General features: G+C 33.6%; 1 protein-coding gene across 6 annotated transcripts in view; it reads right to left on the bottom strand.

The window, feature by feature from the left end:
* DIAPH2 (diaphanous related formin 2) overlaps positions 1 to 24097 on the bottom strand; it is a 146510-nt gene that overhangs the window by 61761 nt on the left and 60652 nt on the right. For all 6 annotated transcript variants that reach the window (XM_052672766.1, XM_052672768.1, XM_052672769.1 and 3 more), the window contains 5 exons: positions 23062 to 23156; positions 19367 to 19468; positions 14285 to 14524; positions 9999 to 10128; positions 5988 to 6111 (listed from right to left, as the gene is read on the bottom strand). In XM_052672766.1, coding sequence (XP_052528726.1) covers positions 5988 to 6111; positions 9999 to 10128; positions 14285 to 14524; positions 19367 to 19468; positions 23062 to 23156 — 691 coding nt within the window. The remainder of the gene's footprint in view (positions 1 to 5987; positions 6112 to 9998; positions 10129 to 14284; positions 14525 to 19366; positions 19469 to 23061; positions 23157 to 24097) is intronic.

Genomic DNA, 24097 nt, shown 5'->3' with positions numbered 1-24097 from the left:
CTTGAATAACCTTATGAAAAAGCTCTATGGTCTAAGATGAAGCAACTCTCTTTTTTTTTTTTTTGCCAGCTACCTATCTATCTGAACAAAATCCTGAAGAAAAAAAAATGGAAATTTACTAATTTTAGTATATCTTAGTTAAAATTCATACTTCCTTTCTTTAAGAAAACATATAAAGACAGTCATTCCATGTTTATTCCAGGTTTAACACCTTCAACAAGCGTTTTTAGAGCTGACAGAAAGGTAATACAACAAAGGAGATGGATTTAGATTTGCAACAGATATATATTCACTCTGTTTCAAGGTAAACTCACTACTCACTATGCCCCACAGGAAGCTCTTATAAATCCACACCTGCTCTTTACAAAAAAGTTTTTTTCTATCGAATTGTCAATTACTTCAACCACTGTTTCACACGTATTACTTTGAGTATCATTTATCCGCAGGAAATAAAGCAGAGGACACAAAATGTAGACCAAAGCTATGTTTAAACCTCTTCCTTTCTTTGACAGAAGTGGTTTTGCGTCATGCTTGCCTCTGAAACAACATGGGGGAAAAAAAAAATAATCCCAGAACCTGTGAATGCTGATGAGTCTATATTGAGGAAATACTCTTTCTACCAATTGAAACAACTGCAGAGTATTTGAGCTCAACTACATCAAATAGTCCTCTCTTGTCCTCTACCTCCAAACTAGCTTAATAGTGGCAACATTTCAAACATAACTAAACCTAGCACAAATTACTTCTAATCTTCTTTTGAACTTTGCAGGGTCAGTTCTTCAATAGCATTCAAAACGCTGAGATGCTATGTGCTTGAACATTTAGCAAGGAAAAGGAAACATTGTTTATTTACTGATGTTCTGAATTTTCTAAGAAAGCTGCCAATTTCGAAAGAAAAGTAGATTATACGTATGTACTAATTCTTCCCCTCCTCTAGCACTGTGTTTTAAGTGGGATTTTCTGTCTGTACTGATCAAATACGTCAGAACTTCAGATGTACTTTGAAGAATTACAAGCAGGATCAGTTTAATCAAGTTTATCTTGGTTGCTTTAGCACACACTCATTTATATTTTATATATATATATATATATATATATATATATATGATGAGAGTGTGTAAGAGAGAAAAGGCTTTTAAATAGAGCCCCTCATAAAATGATAAATTCTTGATTCCTTTTTCAATAACTGGATTCCAGTGATATATGTAGGGAAAAGAAAGCATCAATGCTTATTTGGGCAGTTTCAAGTACATAATTATTTCATAGGAGAAAATATAAAATAGATCAGATGGCCTCAACTGATCCTCTTGCGAGTTCAAACTTTGAAAGAGTTCAGTGAAGCTTAAAGTAATCCAATTTTACCCAAAAGAATTTTAAAGGTTTCACTGTTCATAGCCATTTCCCAATAACAAACAAAAATCAGTATCATGAATTTTCTGCTATTGGTTTTGTTTTCTCAATATTAGAAAACTTAATAATTAATTTTTGAAAACAGTAAAAAAACCTCACTGGTTAAGCATTTAAGCATTAATTTTTTCCTGAGGTAATTCTTGAAGATAAGATCCAATGTTTTGATCTCTTAAGCTAGAACAAATCAGTCCTGTTTCATTGTCCTCCACTGTGTGTACTCAAGTTGTTTTAAGTAAGCGTTAAGTCTCACGTCATGTGTTTCCTTAGAATCCATTTTCTAACTGGAAGCAGAAATCTTTCTGATCTTTTGTTATTCACTGTAGAACTTAATACTGCAGAACACTCAAGCTTTTTCATTGCTTATAAGTTTTTTCTTACTGGTGCGGTGGGAGAAAGAGAGAAGGAGGATGGATAAAAACTAGGTTGAAAAGTTGGTCTGGGAGAAAAAATATGAAAAAATCTTAATGATGTATTAACTTCAGTACTGTAACTTTTCTGCATCTCAATACTACGTAGAAAAAGTATTTTATCTAACCAAGATTTTCCTGAAACACATCTTTTACTCTAGAATGTACTTCCTAATGACAGTATTTTCTTTTTTTTAGATAGTGAGAGCATCCAACTTGTGTCCTCCTTGGTACAACTTGAGGCCATTCTCTCTAGCCTATTGCTAGTTACTCGGAAGAAGAGGTCGACTTCCACCTCACCACAACCTCCCTTCAGATAGCTGTAGAGAGTGAAGTTATCCCTCTACCTCCTCTTTTCCAGACAAAACAATCGCAGCTCCCTCAGCCTCTCTTCATTAAGTTTGTGCTCCAGACCCCTCAGCTTTGTTGCCCTTCTCTGAACACACTCAAGGGCCTCGATGCCTTTCTTATTGTGAAGGGCCCAACACTGAACACAGTACTTGAGGTTCAGCCTCACCAGAGCTGAGTACAGAGGGATAATCACTTTCCTGCTCCTGCTGGCAATGCTATTTCATGCAGAAATGAAAGTGACAGTGCATTTCAAACTGTCTCAAAAACAAAACAGGCTTTCCCAAAAATGACATCTCAGAAGACTTGAAGTGAATTATATTTCCATAACAAGCTAAAAGGAACTCCCAAGTGTTAGCAGATGACAAAAGTGTTAATGCCATTAACATTCTTTCAGCATTCTTAGTCAGTGTGCAAATGATGTCCTGCTGCTCAGTCACTCAAAGAAAAAGAAAGTTTCATAGACAATTCCAGATGCTGGAATTCTGATTCAGTGTATTTGTTTCTTCCCTAGTGGCCTATTATAAGAGATTCTGTAATACAGTACTTCCTACAAGAGTATTATCAGTTAAAGCTTAGTGTACATGAAATATTTTCTAACATTCTCAGTGCATGAAAGACCCACACACACTTAAAATACACTGTTCCCCAGATGATTTCATTACCACTGAAGTACATCGAGTAACCAACCAATAAATCTCACATTCAGTAGCATAGCAATAGTCATCATTACATAGAACAAGGAGTACAAATTCAAGTTGAATGAGAATCCTTTCAAGAGAGCTTTTTCTATTTTAAATGAAAGGACTGTATTATTAAGGTTCATTTTGGAAAATTGAAAATCGTTGACAAATCAATGCTGTTCTAATTAATAAATTAATAACAAGCTCAAAGTAGGGTTCAACAGCAGCAATTTTGGATCATTTATGGCTTCCTAAAGTTTTGAATTCTTTAATGAATTAATTTTTTAAATTCTTCACATGAATACACCAAGTACAAAAAGTAGTTATTTATTATCCAGGTAGACAAAAAGATTGTAACAAAACTAGGCATGTTAACATACTTTACTACAATAAATGATATAACTGATAAAAGAGTTAAATAATTATTTATATGTCTCTTAAGGAGATACGTTATACATAAAAAAAACCACAAGATTCTTTAAAATTTATATAATGGTCAAAAACTGAGATCTCTGGTTCTTTCAATTCAAGCAGCTACTGCAAAACAAATCAAGCAGTCTCTCAAGCAGGACAAACACCATTTTCTAACATCCTTATGAAGAAAACAATGCATATGCTACTATAATATCAGTATGAAGTTCATAGTTTAGAATTTACCCTAAATTTTAAAAATTCTAAATTCTATTCTAAATTTAATTCTTAGTTCTATTCTAAATATTCTAAATTCTAAATTTTAAAAAATCAAGGGATAAAAGTCAATTTTTTTAAATTGTTTATAACTACTCCTGAACTGTTGAATCAGATTTCTCAGTACTGCATGAAGCTGAGTTAATTGTAAAGAAATCTCCAATATGTATTTGTTCTTCATGTGAAGTATAATTCTAGACCTGAGTAAGATAATGGAAAAGTTATCTGAAGGCAATTATTACAACAAAGCTTATGAATGATATTTTCTATTGTGATTATTAGCTCAATAGAATACAATACATATTTCATACTTGCTGAAGAAAATCTCATTCATAATTAGGGTAAATAGCCTTCTTTCTTGGCAAGAAAAGAGAAGAGAAACTATGCCTTTAATCGTGGCACATTCATGCATTCTAGGACACTGCTGAGACATTATTTATGTTCCAACATGTTGTGATTTTTCTTAGACACTCAAAGCAGTTAAGTGACGTCCTCAACTTCCTAATCTCAGTATGTGCTATCAAAAGCAATTCCTCAACATGCTGACAGAAACAGAAGAAAATCACATATTGGTAACTAAAAGGTCACTTCCTTTCCCTCTTAATTCCTCTTAACTTCCAAGTCTTCCCCTATACAAAAAAAAAATTAATGAGAGTGAAGAAAATTAAAATATTCACTAAGTAGAAACAAATTTGATCATCTGACAGAACCGGAGATGACTTTCTGAAAAAGAAAAATTTGTCAGGTCATCTATTAAATACCAAAACAAACCCTTGGGAAGAATCAGTTCATTTCTTAGTCTTATCTACTTTGTCAAGCCACCAAATTCACTGGTATGATAAAAGCTGTCAGACATCTAGTGCCTATCATAATTACCAGGAGCTGGTAATCTAGTTCTGACATCAATACACGCAGAGTGAAGCAAAGCTGCCTTGTTAACAGACCTTCAACAAATAATTTTCAAATATTTTTAGGATCTGCATATTCACTTCCATTTTTAAAAGCATATTTTATATCTATATGTATTTCAAACTGTCTTGCACTGTCAAACAGTTTCTTTACAAATTCACGTGATGAACAGAAAATAAAGTGACTCTTTTTCATACTCAAATTATTTGAACTACACGAATAATTTTTATAAGTATGGCTAACATACAAGCAGCAGAACGACAAACAATAAAGCACTTGCTTAACATAACAGAAAATATGCATACAACCTCTAATACAGACCTGCCATGCAAAAACTTAGTTTCCAAACACAGAGAAGTTAGGTCATAGAATGGCCTGAGTTGAAAAGCCCAGAGCCACATCCAGCCTGGCCTTGAATGCCTCCAGGGATGGGGCATCCACAACCTCCTTGGGCAACCTGTTCCAGTGCCTCACCACCCTCTGTGTGAAAAGCTTCCTCCTAACATCTAACCTAAAGCTCCTGTCTCAGTTAAAAACCATTCCCTCTTGTCCTATCACTTGTACTCCCTCCTCCTGTTTTTGCGCTCTCTTCAAGTACTGGAAGTCAAACCACTTCATTACATACACCTCACCATCACATAAGTGTGATGAGTAGGTACTATTGGATCTAGATAGCTAGCCCTATTTTTGTTTTAATAGACGTACACAGAAATCAAGTTAAGTCTTATTTCATTGAAACAAGTCAGTCACATGAATTACCCAAATTTCCACAAAAGCACAAGATGCCTGTCTTTGCCACATAACATACTCTAAATCCTTCCACAAGTACAGAAATATACATTACACAAAGTATTTTTCCTGAAATAAGTTTGCAGTTAGACTTCTGCTTAGTTCTCTCACAAGTTTAGAGAATTTCTTACACTGGCAGTACGCATTACTTTATACACATCTAACAAATGAAAAGAAGTGAAAATTTTGTAGTGAAAGCAGACAAAACAGACATGTTTTGTTGTTCTCCCTTAGATTTTACTTACCAATATTAAGGAACCCACAGAAACCAAACCATGCTTTATTAACATTTAAAAACATGCAAATACTTTTCTTCTAAAATTGATCAGGCAAAAACAAACAACAAAATTGACAAAACTCACACTCTCCCCTTCAAAACAAGAAATCAGCATATCTGGATTTAAAACCAGTACTCCTCTCAAGTCTGGTAACTGACCAAAATGACTTCAATACCATTAAATACTGATTTTTAAGAGAAAGAAATAGAACTATCTTTATGACATTATACTACAGTTCCCACGAAGGAGTTATTTTTCTCCCTTCGAATGCTTTCAGTTATGCAGTGAGAAAGAACAAATCATGAAATTAAGTTTCCTTAGTAGCCTTTCGTTTTTACATTTAGTCTATTCTGACATTTTTCTCTTCACTAAAATAAAAACAGAGGAGAACTAAAACTTGCTTTTAAATGTCATAAATACTTTACCAGATAAGCAGAACTCTGAAATCAGGTATAAAGACACACAAAAAGGATATGCTCATCTTCTCTACAAACTTATCGTGCTCATCTTCTGTTTTAGGAAATCTCTTAATGTCATTTTCTATGCATTGGATCTGTTTGTTCATTGAGTCAAGGTTGCTCTTCAGAGTTTTGTCTGAAACTAAGAAAAATAGCTAATAAGTAAAAAGATTCCATATTATGGTAAGAAAGAAAGAGTATCAGAAGGGGAAACAACAACCATATAAACAGTCTTAAGAAGAATTAGTCCTTTAAGCAGACAATTGTTTCTGAAATTCTGCTTATAAAAAAACTCTACTGTTTATAAAAATAAGTGAAAATATCTTCTGTAGTATACCATATCTTTGTACCTAGGGTGGAAATGTCACCACTCAATTCTATAATTAGTTCAAATGATTGATATTCTATCCAAATTTAGTAGTAAAAATTCTAATATTTCATTCTTTTAAATCTAATTCAAAGATTAGAAAGTTGCTAAGGTTCAAAGAGATTTTACCTTATTAATGCTTGTACTTGCTTAAATGAATATCTTTTTAATGCATGTACTTGGTTACAGAAACGACTTAAGAAATAGACGTTAAAAAGATCAAATTTATTTATTTATTTAGGGAAATTAAACTGATTTCTATAAACCACAGTTTGTGAAACCCTCTGTTAACATCAAAGGTCGGTTTGAATAATTAAAGCCACTGACAATTCAGAAAAAAAAAAAAAAAAAAAAAAAAAAGGACTCACAGTATAGCACCAAAAGCTAAATAAAGGCTACACCAGAAAAACGGTGCTTTGTATGTAATATGCTATTCTACCATAAACTACTATTTGTATGCTTTGTATTAAACAACCAGTTTAACTGATTTAAGTGAATGTCTACATTCTATTCCTTTCAATCCATTTTAGGCATCCCAAGTTCTGCTATTTATTTCATCTATTTATTTCAAAAACCTCATATTTCCCATTATCACTATTAGTCTGTAATCCAACTTTGCCTGGCTTGTTTGTATAATGTGATATTAATATCCATATGTTGTAACTCATTGTCCAACAGCTATGGCACGTGATATACCATGGTGCATATGTGCAAAAATCACAGAGAGCAAGGAATGCAATGTAAGAGGAGCAAAAAAACCGCTAACACAATCTGGGTTTAATCACCACTGCAGCTAACAACAAAACTCACTTGACAAGCACTGAACAGTCTGATCTAACAGATTTCTTTATGGGCTCTCTAGTTCTGACAGGAGTTTGGTCTTCCCAATTTAGTCAAGTGCAAGCCATGCTTCCCTTTTTTTTTTTTTTTTTTTTTTTTTGTACTGAGAAGTGTGCAAATTCAAGAACAGACAAAGAGGAAGAAATAGGTACTAATTTGTAGCTTTCACACCACAACTTCTTACTAATGGCTGGTATTAAGGAATTATTTGAGAAGCCACTTAAACTGGTCTTCAAACTTTAATTAGTTTAACTACAGAAATTCTTTAATGCTTTAATTTCTTTAGTAAGTAACAGTCCATGAGAGTAATCTAGTCTATTCTCTAATTTTTCCCCCGATAATTACTTTGAGAAGTAGAACCTGTCATACTAAGTAGTTTTGTTTAAACTAGAATTCAAACTGTAGCTTTAAAAAGTAGTTTCAAAGTCTAAACTGCCATGACTTTGCATATTATAACTGCCAAATAAATCCTGAAAACCCTACGGGAAAATGTAGCCTATGTTCTAGCAGAGTGCAAGCCAATCCCAAATACCATATCTGAATATCTGAATCTCTAACAGAATCTTATTCAGAAATTGTACCTTGGAACTACTACACAAAATCAATCTGTGAATTTTTTTTGCTTCTCCGTCTTCTTCACTGACATCTTGTCAATGAAGATGAATACTTCTGTTGAAAAGCTTTTAATTAGATGATGCCTAGGCTACCAACAATATGGTAATGCTATGTGCAAATACAGGAGCTTCTCCAGGGGAAAATGAGTCCTCCAGTACCTACATCCAGAAAAATACATTGAGAGATTTTCTGACATTTCATTATTGCAGTTTATGTGAATGAAAAGAATGACAGAAGTCACTATGCAGCGTAAGGCTGACTTTTGATTGTGATGCAAAGCGCCAGCTTTCAGATTCTGTTATGGAGAGAACAGTCACAGATGTAGGCATTAAATTTATCATGCCAGAAGGCATTGTCTGTTTCATATCCACTAACATGCCAGATTGGGCAAAATCTGTTTCAGCAATTTAAACTGTGCAAGGTAGAAAATACTGCAGATTTCTTTGTAAAGACTGTTTCTTCTACTGCAACAAACTATAAAACTTCCACTTGACAGAAAAATGACTACTACTTATGAGTATGTTTCAAATTGCTATATTTTAAAACAACAATGACACAGAATGTTTTAAAATGTTTTTCTCACTCAAATTTATGACAAGATCTCACTGAAATACCTCCTAGACTTGCAAAAAATTGTACTTTCATGCAGTATTTGTAATAATATACTATGTAAAGTATATAAATGTTTGCAATCCACAGTGCTTCTTATTGCTGATGTCCTTCCTAGTGATGTCACAATTGGCAGAAGCATGTTAGCAAATTAAAGAAAGATATTTTTTATGTCTACATGAAGAAGAAATGTGTGCTCCTGTTATTAGTACTACACAGACATAACTCACTTCCCCCAAGGCCTCTTTCACTTGATTTTGCCTAGAATTCTCTGACTTATTTTTTTGTTTTCCTTGTTCAAATGAATACTTCTTTTCCCCCCACATGGTATACCTTGGTTTCAAACAATGAATTCTGTCCATCGTGTACTGGGAGAGCAAACAACTTCTGAAAGGAACTTTAGTATCTGTATCAAATTCACTGTTAAGTTCTGCCCTTCGCTCGGAGCTTAGCTGTTTTCAGAAGTTCTACATAACTGCTGAGCTAACATCCAAAAAAGTTGATATCAACACACTTTTTCTTTTTTGCTTTATCTGAATTATCAAGATCTTTTTCAACATCAAGCAACACAAATTTTATTGTATATGCAGGGGGAAAAAAAAGCATGGAAACAAATGGAAACAAATTAACTGTAAAAAAGTATGACAAAGAACGACAGTGGTGGCTTAAATGCAGCTGGTATTTGAACTCAGATTTGACATAAATCAAAGCCATAGAATGGCTTGAGTTGGAAGGCAGCCATCCAGTTCCAACCCCCTGCTGCTCTGTCTGGTTGCCACTCACCATATCAGATCACCAGGGCCCCATTCAACCTGGCCTTGACCACCTCCAGAAGAATGTTTGATGTAACAGTTACATTTCTAAGATAATCAAAACTCTACACTCGCTACCAAAGAAAATTCAAACCTTAATTACAATTTAGAAAACACGATAGTTGTTCAAATTACATTACTTAATGTATATAATGTCAAAAGACTTTATGATTTAAGTAATTCTAATCTTTTCACAGCCAGGCAACCAGTGCACTGAGAAGCTCACTACATAATACATCAAAACTATGCAAAAGTAAATGAAGTTTCCTAACATTTTCACTGAACAATACTCTGCCTGACCAAAAATGTAAGTAGCATTGTTGACTTGGTAGTATAATTGAACTGTACTTTTCACATGCCATCTGTGAACATTTCAAAGCATATTTATTTTTTCTCTATTGAATAAAAATCAAGTGTTAAAATGAGAAACATATTGTGCTTATACACACACAAAAAGAAGTGTTTACTCTCAAGCAACCAGGCACACACTAAAGACCTAACATAGTAAACTAATCATCATGATTGCAATGCTTAAACAATTTCTGACATGCAATTTCATAATCTCTTCACTACCCTTTGTTATTCCCACAATCTATTTCAAAAGAAGAGAAGTTACTTTATTACAGGTTTTCCCCCTCACTTTTTCTTAATAAACATCAGAACAGGAAAAATCCATGTGGATTATCAATGCTTACATGTTACATAATCCTGCAATCTAAAATGAAATGCTGCAAATATTTCATGTCAAACAGCTATTACCTCAAGGTGCTTTACCTACTTGCTTACCTTTACTTGCACTCTCAACATGCTGCAGTTCATCTGTGAATTTTAAGATATCTCGATAATTCTCCTCACACACTTCTGCCAGAAAGTGCAGTAAGGTTGTCTTCTGATCTGTTGATTTAGTATCTATAATCTGAGAAGTGAACACAGGAGGAAATAACAGGAAAAAAATTACTATTTTTTTTTACCTGTTTTTTTTTTTTTTTTTTTTTTTTTTTTTTTTTATCTGCCAGATTCATTTTATTTAAATTCATTAGCAAAAAGTTAAGTAAATCAGTGGCCTGTGAATTTTGAGCAGCAAACTTCTGCACTTCTTTGTTGCAAAAGTGTAAACGGAATTTAACCCCATGCTGCATGGTTTTTGTTCTTGGTATCAATTCTTAAACCCGAAGACAGTATGTGATTTTGGCAATGGCAGTTCAAAATGATGTGATAAAAGAACTAAAAGCCCTGAACAGAGATTAAATGGAGCAGTTTAGTTCATTCCTTCAACGCCCTCACTGCCAGATTTCTAAAGCAATGTGTCTTACATGCTGAATGGTTGGACACAAGGCTGAGGTATTTGCTCTTTTACCAGTCATGTTAAAGGAACTTCTTGTAAAACCACAATTTTTACAGAAGAAAAAAATGTAGAGAATAACACTTGATCATAATCTATGGATTCAAACTTGACTGGAATTTCTGACCAATTTAAAATGCACCCTACTAGAATGCCAAATGACAACAGTCAAGCAAAGATAATCCTAACTGCCAGCAAATTGAATTCCGTAAGTAGACTTTCATTTAAGAGAAGTTGCATGAGAATTATGTACATGATGAACCTAACTGCTGTTTTCACTCTCCTCTCAAGCGGACAGGCAATTTCCAGTGGTCTCGGATAAACAAGTGCTCTCGATGGTGATATGACTCTGCTCCTCATTATCCTAAGGGCATTACCTGCTAGAATCAACCTAGGATTTTTAAAGCGAATTTAAAGTCATGTTTAGCTTATCCATTTTCATGCAGATATAAGGAATGAATGTATGAATTGATTGAAGAATCAGTGGAAGCAGATTATCTGTTATTTAAAGTTAGAGACAGTAGGTGCATGGAAGAGTGAGCTAAGCATACTTCACTTCTTACAGAGAAGTACTATTACAGATGTATTTGTAAAGACCTTTAAACCAAACATTATTAACTCATCTACCACAGTTCTTATACGAAAAACAAGCTACAACATACACAACAAATGAAATCAAGGATTTATTTAAGAAGTGTACATAAATGTGTATAAAATCTCTTATTTGTTTTCTCATTCTGTAAATCACTAGAAGTTCTAATTCTATAATCCTCATGACAGGCTTGCCATTGATGTTCAATTTAATGCAGGCCTTTCAGCTTTAAGGATTACCCTGTTAAGAATAAATGACTACAGTCCAAAAACAGGCTTTTAAAAATATAAGGTATTTAGACAATTAAGAATGCAATTTAAATCATACTGAATCAGTGATTAAGGATTAAACAATGCTCAGTAACGGTATGTAGTTAAAAGGTTTTAATACGTTACGTATATGAAGGGTTTTTCAACTTTAAAAAAAAGAGATTTAGTGTCTCAACATCTGTATGATAGAAAGAAATTGCATTTCAATTTTTCTGTGAACAAGAACTATGAGATTTGCATTTTTTCATCGTTCTGACTACATTAAGTGGATGAAACATTTTTTTCCCTAAAAGGACAAAGTCGCTTTACCTGTGGACAACAAATGCAATAAATATTGTCACCAACAGTAACAGTCAAAAGTTAATATTAGCATTTGCTAAGTTATTTAAAACATCTAGTAAACAATCATTCAGATCTTAAGCAGTGCCAATACATATTGCATTTGTAAAATATTAGCAGTACATGTCACAGACTACAGGTATTCCAACTCTGTTTTTAAAGGAGACACTAATATAGATACTAAAATTTTTTTAAAAAAGAACAATTTTGATCCTATGGTCTTTATCAGAGAGAGAAAAAGGAAATTACACTTCTGATTAAAGAAGTCAGTAAATCAACATAGGTCTTAAGGAGTAGCTTCCTGCTGCATGTTAAAGCATGAACCTGAGTACTCAGTACTGAGATTCATTGTTTGGGAAGGGATTAAGACAAATAACACACGGAATTTGATACTTGCAAGCACAGCCACTCAAAAAAGATAATGTCACAATAATAAAATTTCCCTTTTAATTTAGTACATTGATAAAGCATTTCAAATGTGTAAATGGTATCAGAATCAGGTTCAAGTTTTTTTCTTTCGTGTGCGTGTTCAGGCAAATCTTTCTTTCACTCAAATTTCTATCTAGTCTGACTTCACAGACATGTGAGGGTTCCTGTCCTTGAAAAGACAGTTGCTACTGAGGTATGGCTACTGAGGTATGGATTTTTGTTTGCTTCTAACTACGACCAGATGTGTTTAAGATAGTGCTTTTCTTCATTACACTCTATTAACAATTGTTAATAAGATTTCCACAAATCAAATGACCAGCTCTGACTATTTTAAGAATATCTGAAAAAAATAAAATAGAAAAACCTAGATCAATACTTGCCATTTATTAGTTACTTTTTCTTTCGGATCATATACTAAAACACTACATTTACTAAACAATTAATATTAATTCAAGAACTGCACAAAATTCTTATGGCTATCAGGTTTTGTTGACAAGTGAATTTATAAAGTTAGGGTACCTCATAATTAAAGCAAACTCTGCTTTCTACATGTATTTTATACACAGAAATGTGTACACACAGACACACGTTATTGTGCACAGAGCACAATATATATCTGCACAGAGCCCTGTTTAACTTCTGGTTTTAAAATAATAATTTACAGCTCTCTTAATACGGTTCCACAGACAAGCAGAATGTCCACTGAAGTGGACAAAGCCTGCTTCGTACTTATATGCACTGCACTGTATGTATTACAGAGAATGCTTTCAATATTTATTCTAAACCTCACTGGGAAAAATAAGTGTTTCTGTAGGAAGTATGTCCTGCAAACAAAAAAAAAAATTAACAGATTCTATTTCTGAGGGCAAGACAAGTAGTCAATTTTTTTTTTTAATCTCAGTTACTTCTAATGGAATTTAGCTGTAAGCACATATAGCTATACTTCAGCAATTACTCAGTTCAGTAGAGAACAATTTGTAGGATCTACATTAGCTGTGTCAACATCTGTAGAATTTGCATTGAAAGCAATTCATAAGTCACCTGGAGTGCAAGAATACCTTCTTGAAGCTATGCTATGCTCAAGCATCTCTCAAGATCACTCATTACTTCCCTTCCCCCTCAAGTAAAAAATATATTAAGAAACTGTTTAGTACTTGCAGATTAATTTCCCTTTAGATTCAAATGCTATGGGAAAAAGGCAGTACTGGATTTATAAAAATACCTTAAATTCAGACACAGTTTAAAATATTCATTTATTAAAATGAAATTACTTCGCAGGTGAAGTTTTTTATTTTACCTAAAATTGGCAAAATCTGTTTATTAAACTACAGCAACAGACTCTTTCTCTGCTATCATATGTCAGATCAGACTTGTGTATTTGAAACATTGTTGTCCCCCAAGGTTACTACACTTAGAGGGACACATCAAACTTCTCCAGGGCCCCAAACAGAGGCTTGAATAATGGGCCCTCAGATTACACCACACACAAAAACATGGCAAAATATGTTAACTTTTTTTACATCTGTTTACAGATGTTTCATCATTGCATTTCCAATAAGTGCTTCACGAACTGATATATTCAAGTTCAGAACAATGTCTTACACATATTTTACCATTTATAGCAGCACTTCTTTGAAGTCTTGAATTGGCATTGTATCATATTTTGAAACCACAAGCGAATTTTAACATAGAATAACAACATCCAACTTTAATTCCAAATACTTATTTCTTGCTTAATAGATAGTAGGATGGAAGACAGAAATAAGAGAGAAGTAGCTAGAATATTTAAAATAAGTTCTGTGTGTATACTATTGAAAAGACCACAGACAAATTCAAATTAAAAAGGCTGTTCCACTTTTATATCCCAGAAACACTCATTATGGTTACAGCATAACAACTGTCTTAAATCACCAATGCAGTGAGTAGGTCAGTTACAGCAGGAGACCATCCTAGATCATTTTATCCTATATTTTTGCATCCATTATTAAAAATAGGCATATGTAAGTGAACAATATTGATTGTTTTTCCCTTCTTAGGGCTGTTTCAAATGTACCAAGAGCTTCAAGAATTCACACTCAGCAGTATTATAGCTTCATCTTACCTTGCAAAGAAATGTGATGTTAAAACCAAGAGACTGTTCATTTCTGCTGCCAGTGTTCATATAGTTTCCAAGGAGCAACACTAACTCCAAAAGCTTACTAAAGCTTTCACTCTTCCTCAGCTCTTCACAAGCTAGTGTAACTGCCATAATGCCAGGCTTGATATTGTTTATATGGTCTTCAAATGAAAGTCTGAAAAGAATTGCACTGAGACGTGACCTCAACATTTTCACTGAACTCATCTACAAAACAAAAAATATTAAATCAGAACATAAAAGAATATAAGGTTACTTGTGTAAAATAGCTTATATTGAGAAGTACTGGACAGTCAATTGGAAGACTACACTTTCTGTATGTTTCCATCATTTACATTGTATTTTCCAAGAAACTGTACCTGCACATACTCACTGGCAACAAATACGCAATATCAAAATCCCTCCACACAGCACAGTAAATGTAAGTCAGTTCCACCTCTTAACAAGAAGCCACGATTAGCTTGAAGATGCATATGCTAAACTTATTGTCACAGCTCCAGTAAAGTCACCATTAGAATACAAGCTTCTCAGTTATTTGCAAAATAGTACAACAATATCTCAAGTGTCCGTGCTAATACAAGCACAAATGTAAACATACAGACTGATTAAACTTGAGAATTGTATTTTTCATTTTCAGATTTTCTTACTGAGCTGATGCACAGTTCAAGTTACACACTGCCACAAGAGGAGCAGTGGGGGAGAAAAAAAAGATGACAAATCCTTAGGGACCCCCTCAGGGGTTCTCATCACATAAGATCACGAGTGTAAATACAACACTACCTGCATTTCAATCCAGTATGTTTCTGTCCTTTTAAACAAATTTTGTCAAACTCTTCCCTGAGATATTATCCTCTGTTTGCAAGAGTAGTATAAGACTAATTCCTTCCTGACATAAATGACACTGTAGTAAAACTATGCCTGACACAGATGCTGAAAAGTATCTCAGATAGTAATTTGATTAGCTTAACTCCCCAAGACCAATTTCATTATTCTAAACACCAAAAACAAATCCTTCTCTTCCATATTTTCCACAAGTAATCAATATTTCCTTCTACTTAGCAATGGACTGTAATTGATAAAAGACATTTAGAAGATAAAGATAAATACTGAAAATTTTTAATCTACTTAAAAATTTTCATTTAAATGCAGGAATGATTACCTTCCAAATCTAAATCTTAATTTTAATTAGCAGAATACAGAAAGATTTCTCCCCCATTGCATTCACTATCAGTGGTGTTCCTGAAGGACTTTGTGCCCCTGAAAGAAAAGCTTGGTTATGTGACAAAATCACACATCACAGCTATCAAAACAAGGATTTTTATGTGCTGTTGTCTCTGTTGCGCAAACCTTTACCACAGCTCCTTGAGGAAGCAAGATTTTTTTGTGAGGAAAAGAAATTAAGTGGAAGTGTTTCAGTATAAGCAGCATTTCTTCTTTCCTTCCCAGATTTTAAATACATATCCATTATCAGAAATGTTTATTTGAGCCCGTGCAAGTCATACATTCAGCCTTGAGACAGTTTCCTAAGCATCTTGTATTTTAAAAACATTATAATAAAAACTTCTGCCTTGAAAACGATCTTCCTTCACTGAGGTGCAGTAACCAAAGTCACAATTAATCACTTAATCTGCTTTAACCTTCAATCTGCAATTTTTATTCAAAATGAGACTTAAATTGTCAAAAGCTTTAGATCATAAAAACAGCGTGGTTTTTTGTTTGCTCTTTTTTGTTTTGTTTTGTTTTTGTTTGTTTGTTTTATTTTTACTAAACTAGATGGTAAAATAGAATATGCCAATAAGCTTTGGGAAACTTAACCTCTTCATAAAGCAAGCATCCCCATTTTCGTTTAGCAAATTCTTCTACTAACATTCCAGCAAATACTGAAAAACTTCTCTAAGCTTTCCTCAAAAGAACAAATCACAAAGAAGCAATCCTAAAAATATGGATATTTTTATGATTTTGCCAACACGTTTCAGTGGGAAAAAAAACAAAAAATAACAAGAATCTTTTAGATTTGATCCAATCGTAGACAAGTCAGATAAATGCAAGATGCCACATTTCTAAGATAACCAACAGGATACAGTCAACTCAGTGACTTTCCTCTAGATACATAATTTTCTGTGAAAGTCTGCTGGCAGAATTGCAGTGAATCATTGCAATAAGAAACAAGTCATACTATCAGATAGAAGCAATGAGAAAGCACTAAGTACTAAATTTGTTGGATGCTCGATTAAAAAAATTAAACTACTCAACAACTGCAAAAACCCCAAGGCCATTATCTCAGATCAAGTGGCTTTCAGCTACCTATCTGCAAAACAAAATGACAAATTCTTACTCAGGTAAGAAGTGTACTCAGAACATCTACTTTCTACATATACTTAATATATACTACTTGGATCCTGGCAACTTCATTAATTTCTACATCAAGACAAAGCAAGAGAACAAGTTGTTCTAACATATGGTCTTCTGAATTAGAAGTAGAAAAAAAACTTCTAAATAAGTGCATAAAAAGTCTCCGAGTGTTCTCATACACTCAATTATTATTATTTACATTTGATAACATAAAACTGAAAAGGGTTTTGCATTGTCATTTATATGTATTGTGCAGCTGTCTATTTTCCTTTTTTACTTTTTCCATGTCCCTATTAACATTAACCCACAGCATCTGTTCTTCTGCCTATAGCTGCTCAACTGCCATTTGGAACTTCTCTAAAGAAAAAAAGAGAGAAAAATGGAAACAGAGGATTCTTGAAGGCGGATTGTGAGAGAGAAGAAACAGGAGATGAGATGGTGTTCAGGAACCTCTGACTGTATGTAAGGAAAGCAAATTTAACAGCAAAGGTGGGTAAACACTCAGCACAACCCCAGCAGTAATTTACTATTATATATTAGATAGCAGAATGATGGGAGGAAGCAGATGTACAGCATTCCACGCCAAAAATATCTCTATGTAAAAGCTGAAGAGAAAAAACACAGTTAAACTGAATAAAAGAGAAAGGTTGAAGTTGAAGTAACAAGGAGGGTATGATGTTTATAAATAGAAATATACAGCAAAAGGAGGGATCAAGTTGGGAGAACTCAGTTATAAAGATCAAGGCTGCTGCAGTAAGAAACTGAGACGAGTGAAAACGAGAAATGTCTATAGTAATGCTTTAAGTCAAGATCATTAAACACAATTTTCTGAATTTATTTAGTAAAACAGTTAAATTAGTGGAATGCATAGAGAGTCATCTACCTCTACCTCGTGGGCTTTCATCCTGTATTTTCCTTAAGCATTTTAGATATTCTCCTTGTACAAAATCTATGCAATGCACAACTCGGTTCAGCCTATTTTTTTTTATTTTTATTTTTTATTACATGCAAGGGCAAAGTAAGATAATATTCATTTTTTGCAGTCACTCCCTCTTAAGATCTGCTTTTTGCCATTTTGAAAGTAGGCACAATGCAGACAGTAGACAGTGCAATTGTTCTGATCTGTGTTCCTTCCCAGAGAACAGGAGCCCTTTCTGTTTTAGGGATTAAAGTACTACTGTCATTTCATCACATTGTTTTAGTCAATAACGTCTGTTAAATGACAGGAGATAAAGTATTCCTCCAGAGGTTTTAAAAGCCCATATACTTATATTCAAAAAACATTATAATAAATATAAAAAATAAAACTGTTCCCCAAACATGCTTTTTTTTTTCAGAAGCATGAAGAAATTTCATAGAATATAAACATATTCATACCAAACACATTCTACTAAATTTCTTTATCCTTTTCCTCAAATGTTTTAAATTATTTATGAATGACAAAGTTTTAAAAATCAATAGCCTTGAATTTTTCAAAAGAACTCATTAATACCTTTCATTTTTTAATTTTTCTATTAAAAAAAAAAAAAAATCTAATTAGGTCACGTCATGTTCCCTGCATCCAAACAAATCATACCAAAAACATATCAGCTATTTCATTCCCTTCTTTTAAGGACCTCTGTTTCAATATATTTAACTTTATAGGACACCGAGCTGATCATCCTTAATGTAATCTTTTAGAATAACAAAACTGGAGTGAAAAGATCAACTAATTTGTTAAGTCCATATAATATCTTTGGAAGACCAACAGCAAAAAGAGTCTTTCAAGTCCTAGCTTAGTACTCACAAACAATTACCTACCAACAAGTATTCAGTAATTTATGCAGTCTTTCAAGTCCTATTTAATACTTGGTATCATACAATCATGTACCAGCACATATTTGGTAGTTTATGCAAATTGGATAATTTTATTCAGAAACTGGTTCTAGTCATTATAATATCTTATATTTCAATTTTTGTAATAGATATATGCACTAAACAAATAGAAAAAGCAACAGAATGATCTTCAGTTTCAATTATGATAAAAATTTATGCTTCTAGAGCCATTTCAGGAATTCATATGTGTATATATACACGCAGTACATATTTACATATAGTATGCATATATATGTATATTTGTCATAAAAATATCCTGAAGTGGTAGTTACCCGCACATAACATTGAGTTCAACTCTTGAAAAAGCTTTCTGTTGAGCAAAATAAGATTATAATATATAATATAACTTCTCACACCAAGAAATCTTTCCTCCCCTTAACAGTGATGTATATAAACTCTTATATTATGGGCATATTATCTCTTTCAGCTGTTCAGTTTTCAATACAGCAAAATAAATTTACCAAAGTTGTCAGTGCCACGGAGTAAATGGATCTTTTATGAACACTCAAATTTCACCTTCTTAAACACTTAGGAAGAACACTCCAAATTCAATAGACACAAAAGCCTTTCACACAAAACACCGTATAAGAATAAGACAAAAGATTTGGTATGGCAGAAATAGCTGTTCCTCTCCATTATGTGCTATACTTCCTACCAAAAAAAAAAAACAACCCAGTATTTGTATTTTAAATTGTTGCTGATCAATAAGTATTGTGCATGGGGAAAATGGTGATATAACACTAACCAAAATACTTTAAACCTCCTTTTTGCATCTACTTGATACAATAATTCTCTCCAGTTAATTAGTGCAGTAATACATACCACGATTATAAATTGTTCTGACTCAGCAAGATCATTATATTCATCCTTCAATGCAGCTAAGGCATTAATTTCTTCCTGTTCAGGAAGATTCTTCATTACAGCCTAAAACAAAAATACATTATATTAAACTTGGTATAATGAATGAGCTATGATCTTCAAACAACACACTAAAAATAACATAACATAGAAATGCACAAGAAAATTATTCTTTTATTTACATAGCTTAGACGCTATATAAACTTGAAATCAAACCAATAATTAATACATACCTCTGATACTGTCTTCAATTTGAAGAACGCCTTCTCAGTATTAAAAAGGTACAGAAAAAATTCTCAGCTACTGTCAAACTCTGAAGAATCATTCTTAACCTGCCAACCTTTTTGCCCTCACAATTTACTCATTGCCCTCATATACTGCTCATTAAACATCAAGCAAGAAAAAAGCATCAAGCGACACATAACCACGTAAAAACGATCTTTAATTCTTATTCAAAATACCTGCACACAATAAACAAGGACAATCTCAAGATTGGACAAATATTCTGGAAGGTGAAGTCAGCTTTCAACATTTTTGAAGATATGAACTCAGCTGAGTCCATATTCCTCAAAATCACGTAACAAAACAGACTAACTCCTGTGTCCCACCCATCTTGGTCCTCAAAGATAGGAGAGGAAAGGAGTGGGTCCTAGTTCTGACTGCATTCTAGTCCTTCGAACATTTGAAAATGAATTCTGAGAGGATGTGCTCCATTGCACTTCCAAGGTTTGAAGTCAGATCACTGTTCTCTTCAATGCAGAACTCAGTCATAAACAAATTATCAGTGCAATGCAAACTACATGCTTTGGCAAACACACATCAAATCAAAAGCACTGCCCAAAAGGGTTTGCAGAGGGAGGAAAATGTTTTTCTGTTTGTTTAAGTCTGACATTCAAAGGCCAATGCTTTCACTTACTTCTTAGTTAAAATACCTACAATTCTGCTAAAAATGGTATTTTACAAGAGTATGCTTAGAAAATGTACTCTTCCAAAGACAATAAGAATGAATAATGAGTTTTCCTAGTATGCTGTTCTCACAGAACTGCACTGTCATCATTGATCATGTACACAACCTGCTTAATCCAATAAATTTTACTAACTACGATAGTGTGAGATCAAAAAGTAGCAAGAAACAAGTACTTCAAAGGAAAGAGCAGTTGTCTGTATGCTCAGTTATGCAATCACAGAATCAAAATTGGAAAAGACCTCCAAGATCATCTACTCCAATCTGCTACCTATCACCAATATTTCTTGACTAAAACACATCTGAACATTTCTTGAACACTTTCAAAGACAGTGACTTCACCACCTCCCTCCCTGTGCAGTCCATCCATTCCAGAGCCAACCACTCCTTCTGAGAAGTTTTTTCTAATATACAAACTGAACCTTTAGATTTCACCACTGTGATACTCAGAATAAAGCATTTTCTGCATGAGCATTTTCATGAAGTTCAAGTTTAGTTAAGCATGAAAGAAAGCTAGGTTTGCTTTGAAGAAGTTTTCCAATTAGTAATACTGAAGACTATTAAACCGGTAAATTAGTTACTGAGTCACTTAATTGGAAGATAAGAACAAAAATAAAGCAGAACAAAAATCAGATAGATAATAGAGCCCCTCTACTCCGATACATTTCTAAAATTGTCCTTGGAAACAGAGAAGCAACCTCCTTGGGGTCCTCAAGTAAGTCTCCTTGTCTTAGAAGTAACTATGACAGATCAATTACTCATAAAAATGGATCAACTGCCAAATAAAAGTAATTTAAACTTACTACATGAGTCTAACGCCTCATTTTTTGGACCATTCTAAGCAGTCAAGTTAGTGGCTGGCTGCACTCATGACAAATTCATACATGTGTATTCTGTGGTCAACACTGCCTTTTACTTAAGTATTGCCATTTTTCTCCCCAGTGCTTATACACATCTCTCTTCTTTCAGAATAGTTATAATTTAGTCAGATACCCTCTCAGCTATTTATATTGCTAATCTAATCAAGCCAGTCTTTTCTAGCTTCCTCCTGTAAACTGTTTCTCCATTGAAACTACTTAAGATGATTGAGCAAAGTTCAGCTTCTCCATTTTAAATTCATTTCTGAAAAACATATTAAGTATTTTAGATAACGTGTCGGGTGTGCATTATTCATAAACATAAGAATTACCTATAGAAATTGACTGATAGACCTTACAATCACATTTGTGCATTTCGCGCTGCACACAATTTGGGTGGTATGAAGTTTATTTTCTTGTGACCAAAAACTAACACACCAATATAGTAGCTAATGTTGAACAGTGCTTTTGCAGCTTCAAGGTCTTCTTGATTTTTCACTCTGCCCAAGCAGCAAGCAGATCAAGGATAGGCTAGAGGTATTCATGGTGGTTTTTCAGTATTACTAATCATACAGGCTTCTCAAGCAATCTGATATGCTGGATCCTAACAGCAAGACTTCCTCCTTATGTTTTATTAATTTCTAAATACATCAACTATACTAAAAAGGTTATTTCAGATGAAATACAAATGAGATTCTTTGCTATTCAATCTGTGTTTTTGTGTGTTAGGTAGTATAGGTCAGAAGATGACATTGAGAAAACAAAACATTATGCACTCCCGGGCATGCACTTCGAAGTCTATGAGACCTATGATTCTACGACCTCAGTAATTTGAGGTTTATGAGTGAGAAAACTCTTCCTTTAGAGTCTCAGGAGAAAATACCTCCAGAAGCGCAAGAGAAGCTTGGTGTCAGACAAAACTGCAGGTTACAGTCAAATTAAGTTAATTTGATAGATTCAACTTATACTGTATGTTTGGAAATGCAGTACAGCTAATTTTGTTTTTAATAAAATCCATGCTGAAGTTTGACTAAATTATGAATGTAAACTGTGTAAACAACAGGCAATTCAGTTTAGCCCAGTCTCCATAGAACAATCATTTTCCAGGATCAAGAAAGGAGGAAAACACTCATTTAGAAAGCCTTAAGGGAACAGGAACGGGGACACAAGCAGGTGCACTGGAGGATGAAAGGACAAACAGCAGCCCAGCACATTTGCCAGAAAAGCATCACTTAGAGAAGACTGGATCAGCTAACAGCTACAAAATCATGAATCTGCATGTGATATTAAAAAATGAATTAAACACTACTATCATTGGTGAGGTACGCCTACACATTGCTTCAGGTTTGCCTGTTTCTCTGCTACACTGCCACTTCCAAAAAGATTGCTCTTCTCCTGCTGTGGAGAATCTAAAGGTATGTTAAGAAGCTGAGAAATTTCTCTCTGGCTGAGAAATTTTGGCCTAAAAGATCAAATGACATCAGCAAGCAAAAGTTTTTAAAGAAGCATGATGAAACTTCATTAACGGCTAGTTTAAACTATGTGAATTGTCTCAAGTTCAAAAGCTAGCATCAGAGACTTCCTTTTAAAAGAGAAACTTCATAAAGCGAGAAATTAAAAGGTACTATTAGCAAAAAATCTTTTTGAAAAACAGTTTTACAGCTCTATATAACCATACACAAAAGTAGAATAAAAACAAAACATTACGTTCAAAGAGAAGCATTTATAGCTGACACCTGGAAAACACTACACTATTTTTACTTTTGAATTCTTACATTTTTACATAATTACTACATGTACAGTAAGCAGTAAACAGTAACTAGCCATTGTTCACATACCTGAACAAAGGTTTCAGTCAGCTTCTCTTCATTAACCTCTAAAATGATGTTTTTTATTTCTTCGTAAGGCATACGTAAAGAACCCAAAAATATTGCTGAAATTCAGTAATAATTAGAATCAAAAAGACAGATTCAAGAATGTGAATTTTAATTCTAGCAAATCAGTCACACTGATTCAAATTAAGATAACTCATACTGAAAGTCTCCTATACAAAAACAAACATTACATGAAACACATTTCTACTCAAATTATAATTAATGTTATTTCTCAGAAATGAAATCATGACAAGAGTTAACTGTTTAAGTAGCCTCAGTTGCTCCTAGGTGGTGTCACTCATCTGTTCATCTGTTAAAATTAAGTTCCAGTATTATAAAAAGCAACATATTTGTATTACAATTAGAAGAGATTTGTTCAGCCATTTGAAGATTTGTGTCCATTATGTTTATCAAACTATAATCAATTCCCAGAATAATTTGTAGAATATTCACATAATATTCCTTTAAAAAAAAATCCTTATCAAAAGCAAAGAAACAAAACAACCTAAGTCCTTATAAAAGAGGCTATACGTATTGTATACACTTCAAAGATGGATTTCTGAAAGTAATCTGATCTCCAGCTATTACAACATCTCAACAAAGTCCTGTTCTAAAAACACAAAAACATCCCTAACACAGACAGATTAACATACTGTTTTTCATAAAGTGCTGTATATTCCATCCCACTAATACAGTTGACTTCTATGCAACCATATTGCATATTGCGGAAGACGGCAATAAACAATGCAGAGATTTGCTTTTACATACTTGGTTTGCCACAAGTTTGGCAATTTGGCAATATCCTCTTTAGAAGTGCAGCTGCTATCATGCTCTTTCTGCACTGCTCTAACTGAAGAATTATTAAGAACTATCAAAGCTGTGAGCTGAGAGGCCATAACCCAAACCCTACCAATGCTGACTTAGCTGAATCAGTGACTATAATTTAATTATACTTCCTGTCTAAAGGAATTATAGAAAGAATCACTTCTCAGTACAAAAC

Source organism: Tympanuchus pallidicinctus, unplaced genomic scaffold (assembly GCF_026119805.1).
Source record: "Tympanuchus pallidicinctus isolate F22 unplaced genomic scaffold, pur_lepc_1.0 scaffold13, whole genome shotgun sequence".
In the NCBI taxonomy this organism is placed as follows: domain Eukaryota; kingdom Metazoa; phylum Chordata; class Aves; order Galliformes; family Phasianidae; genus Tympanuchus; species Tympanuchus pallidicinctus.
The sequence above is the reverse complement of the archived record's forward strand: the minus strand, read 5'-3'. Positions and strand labels throughout refer to the sequence as shown.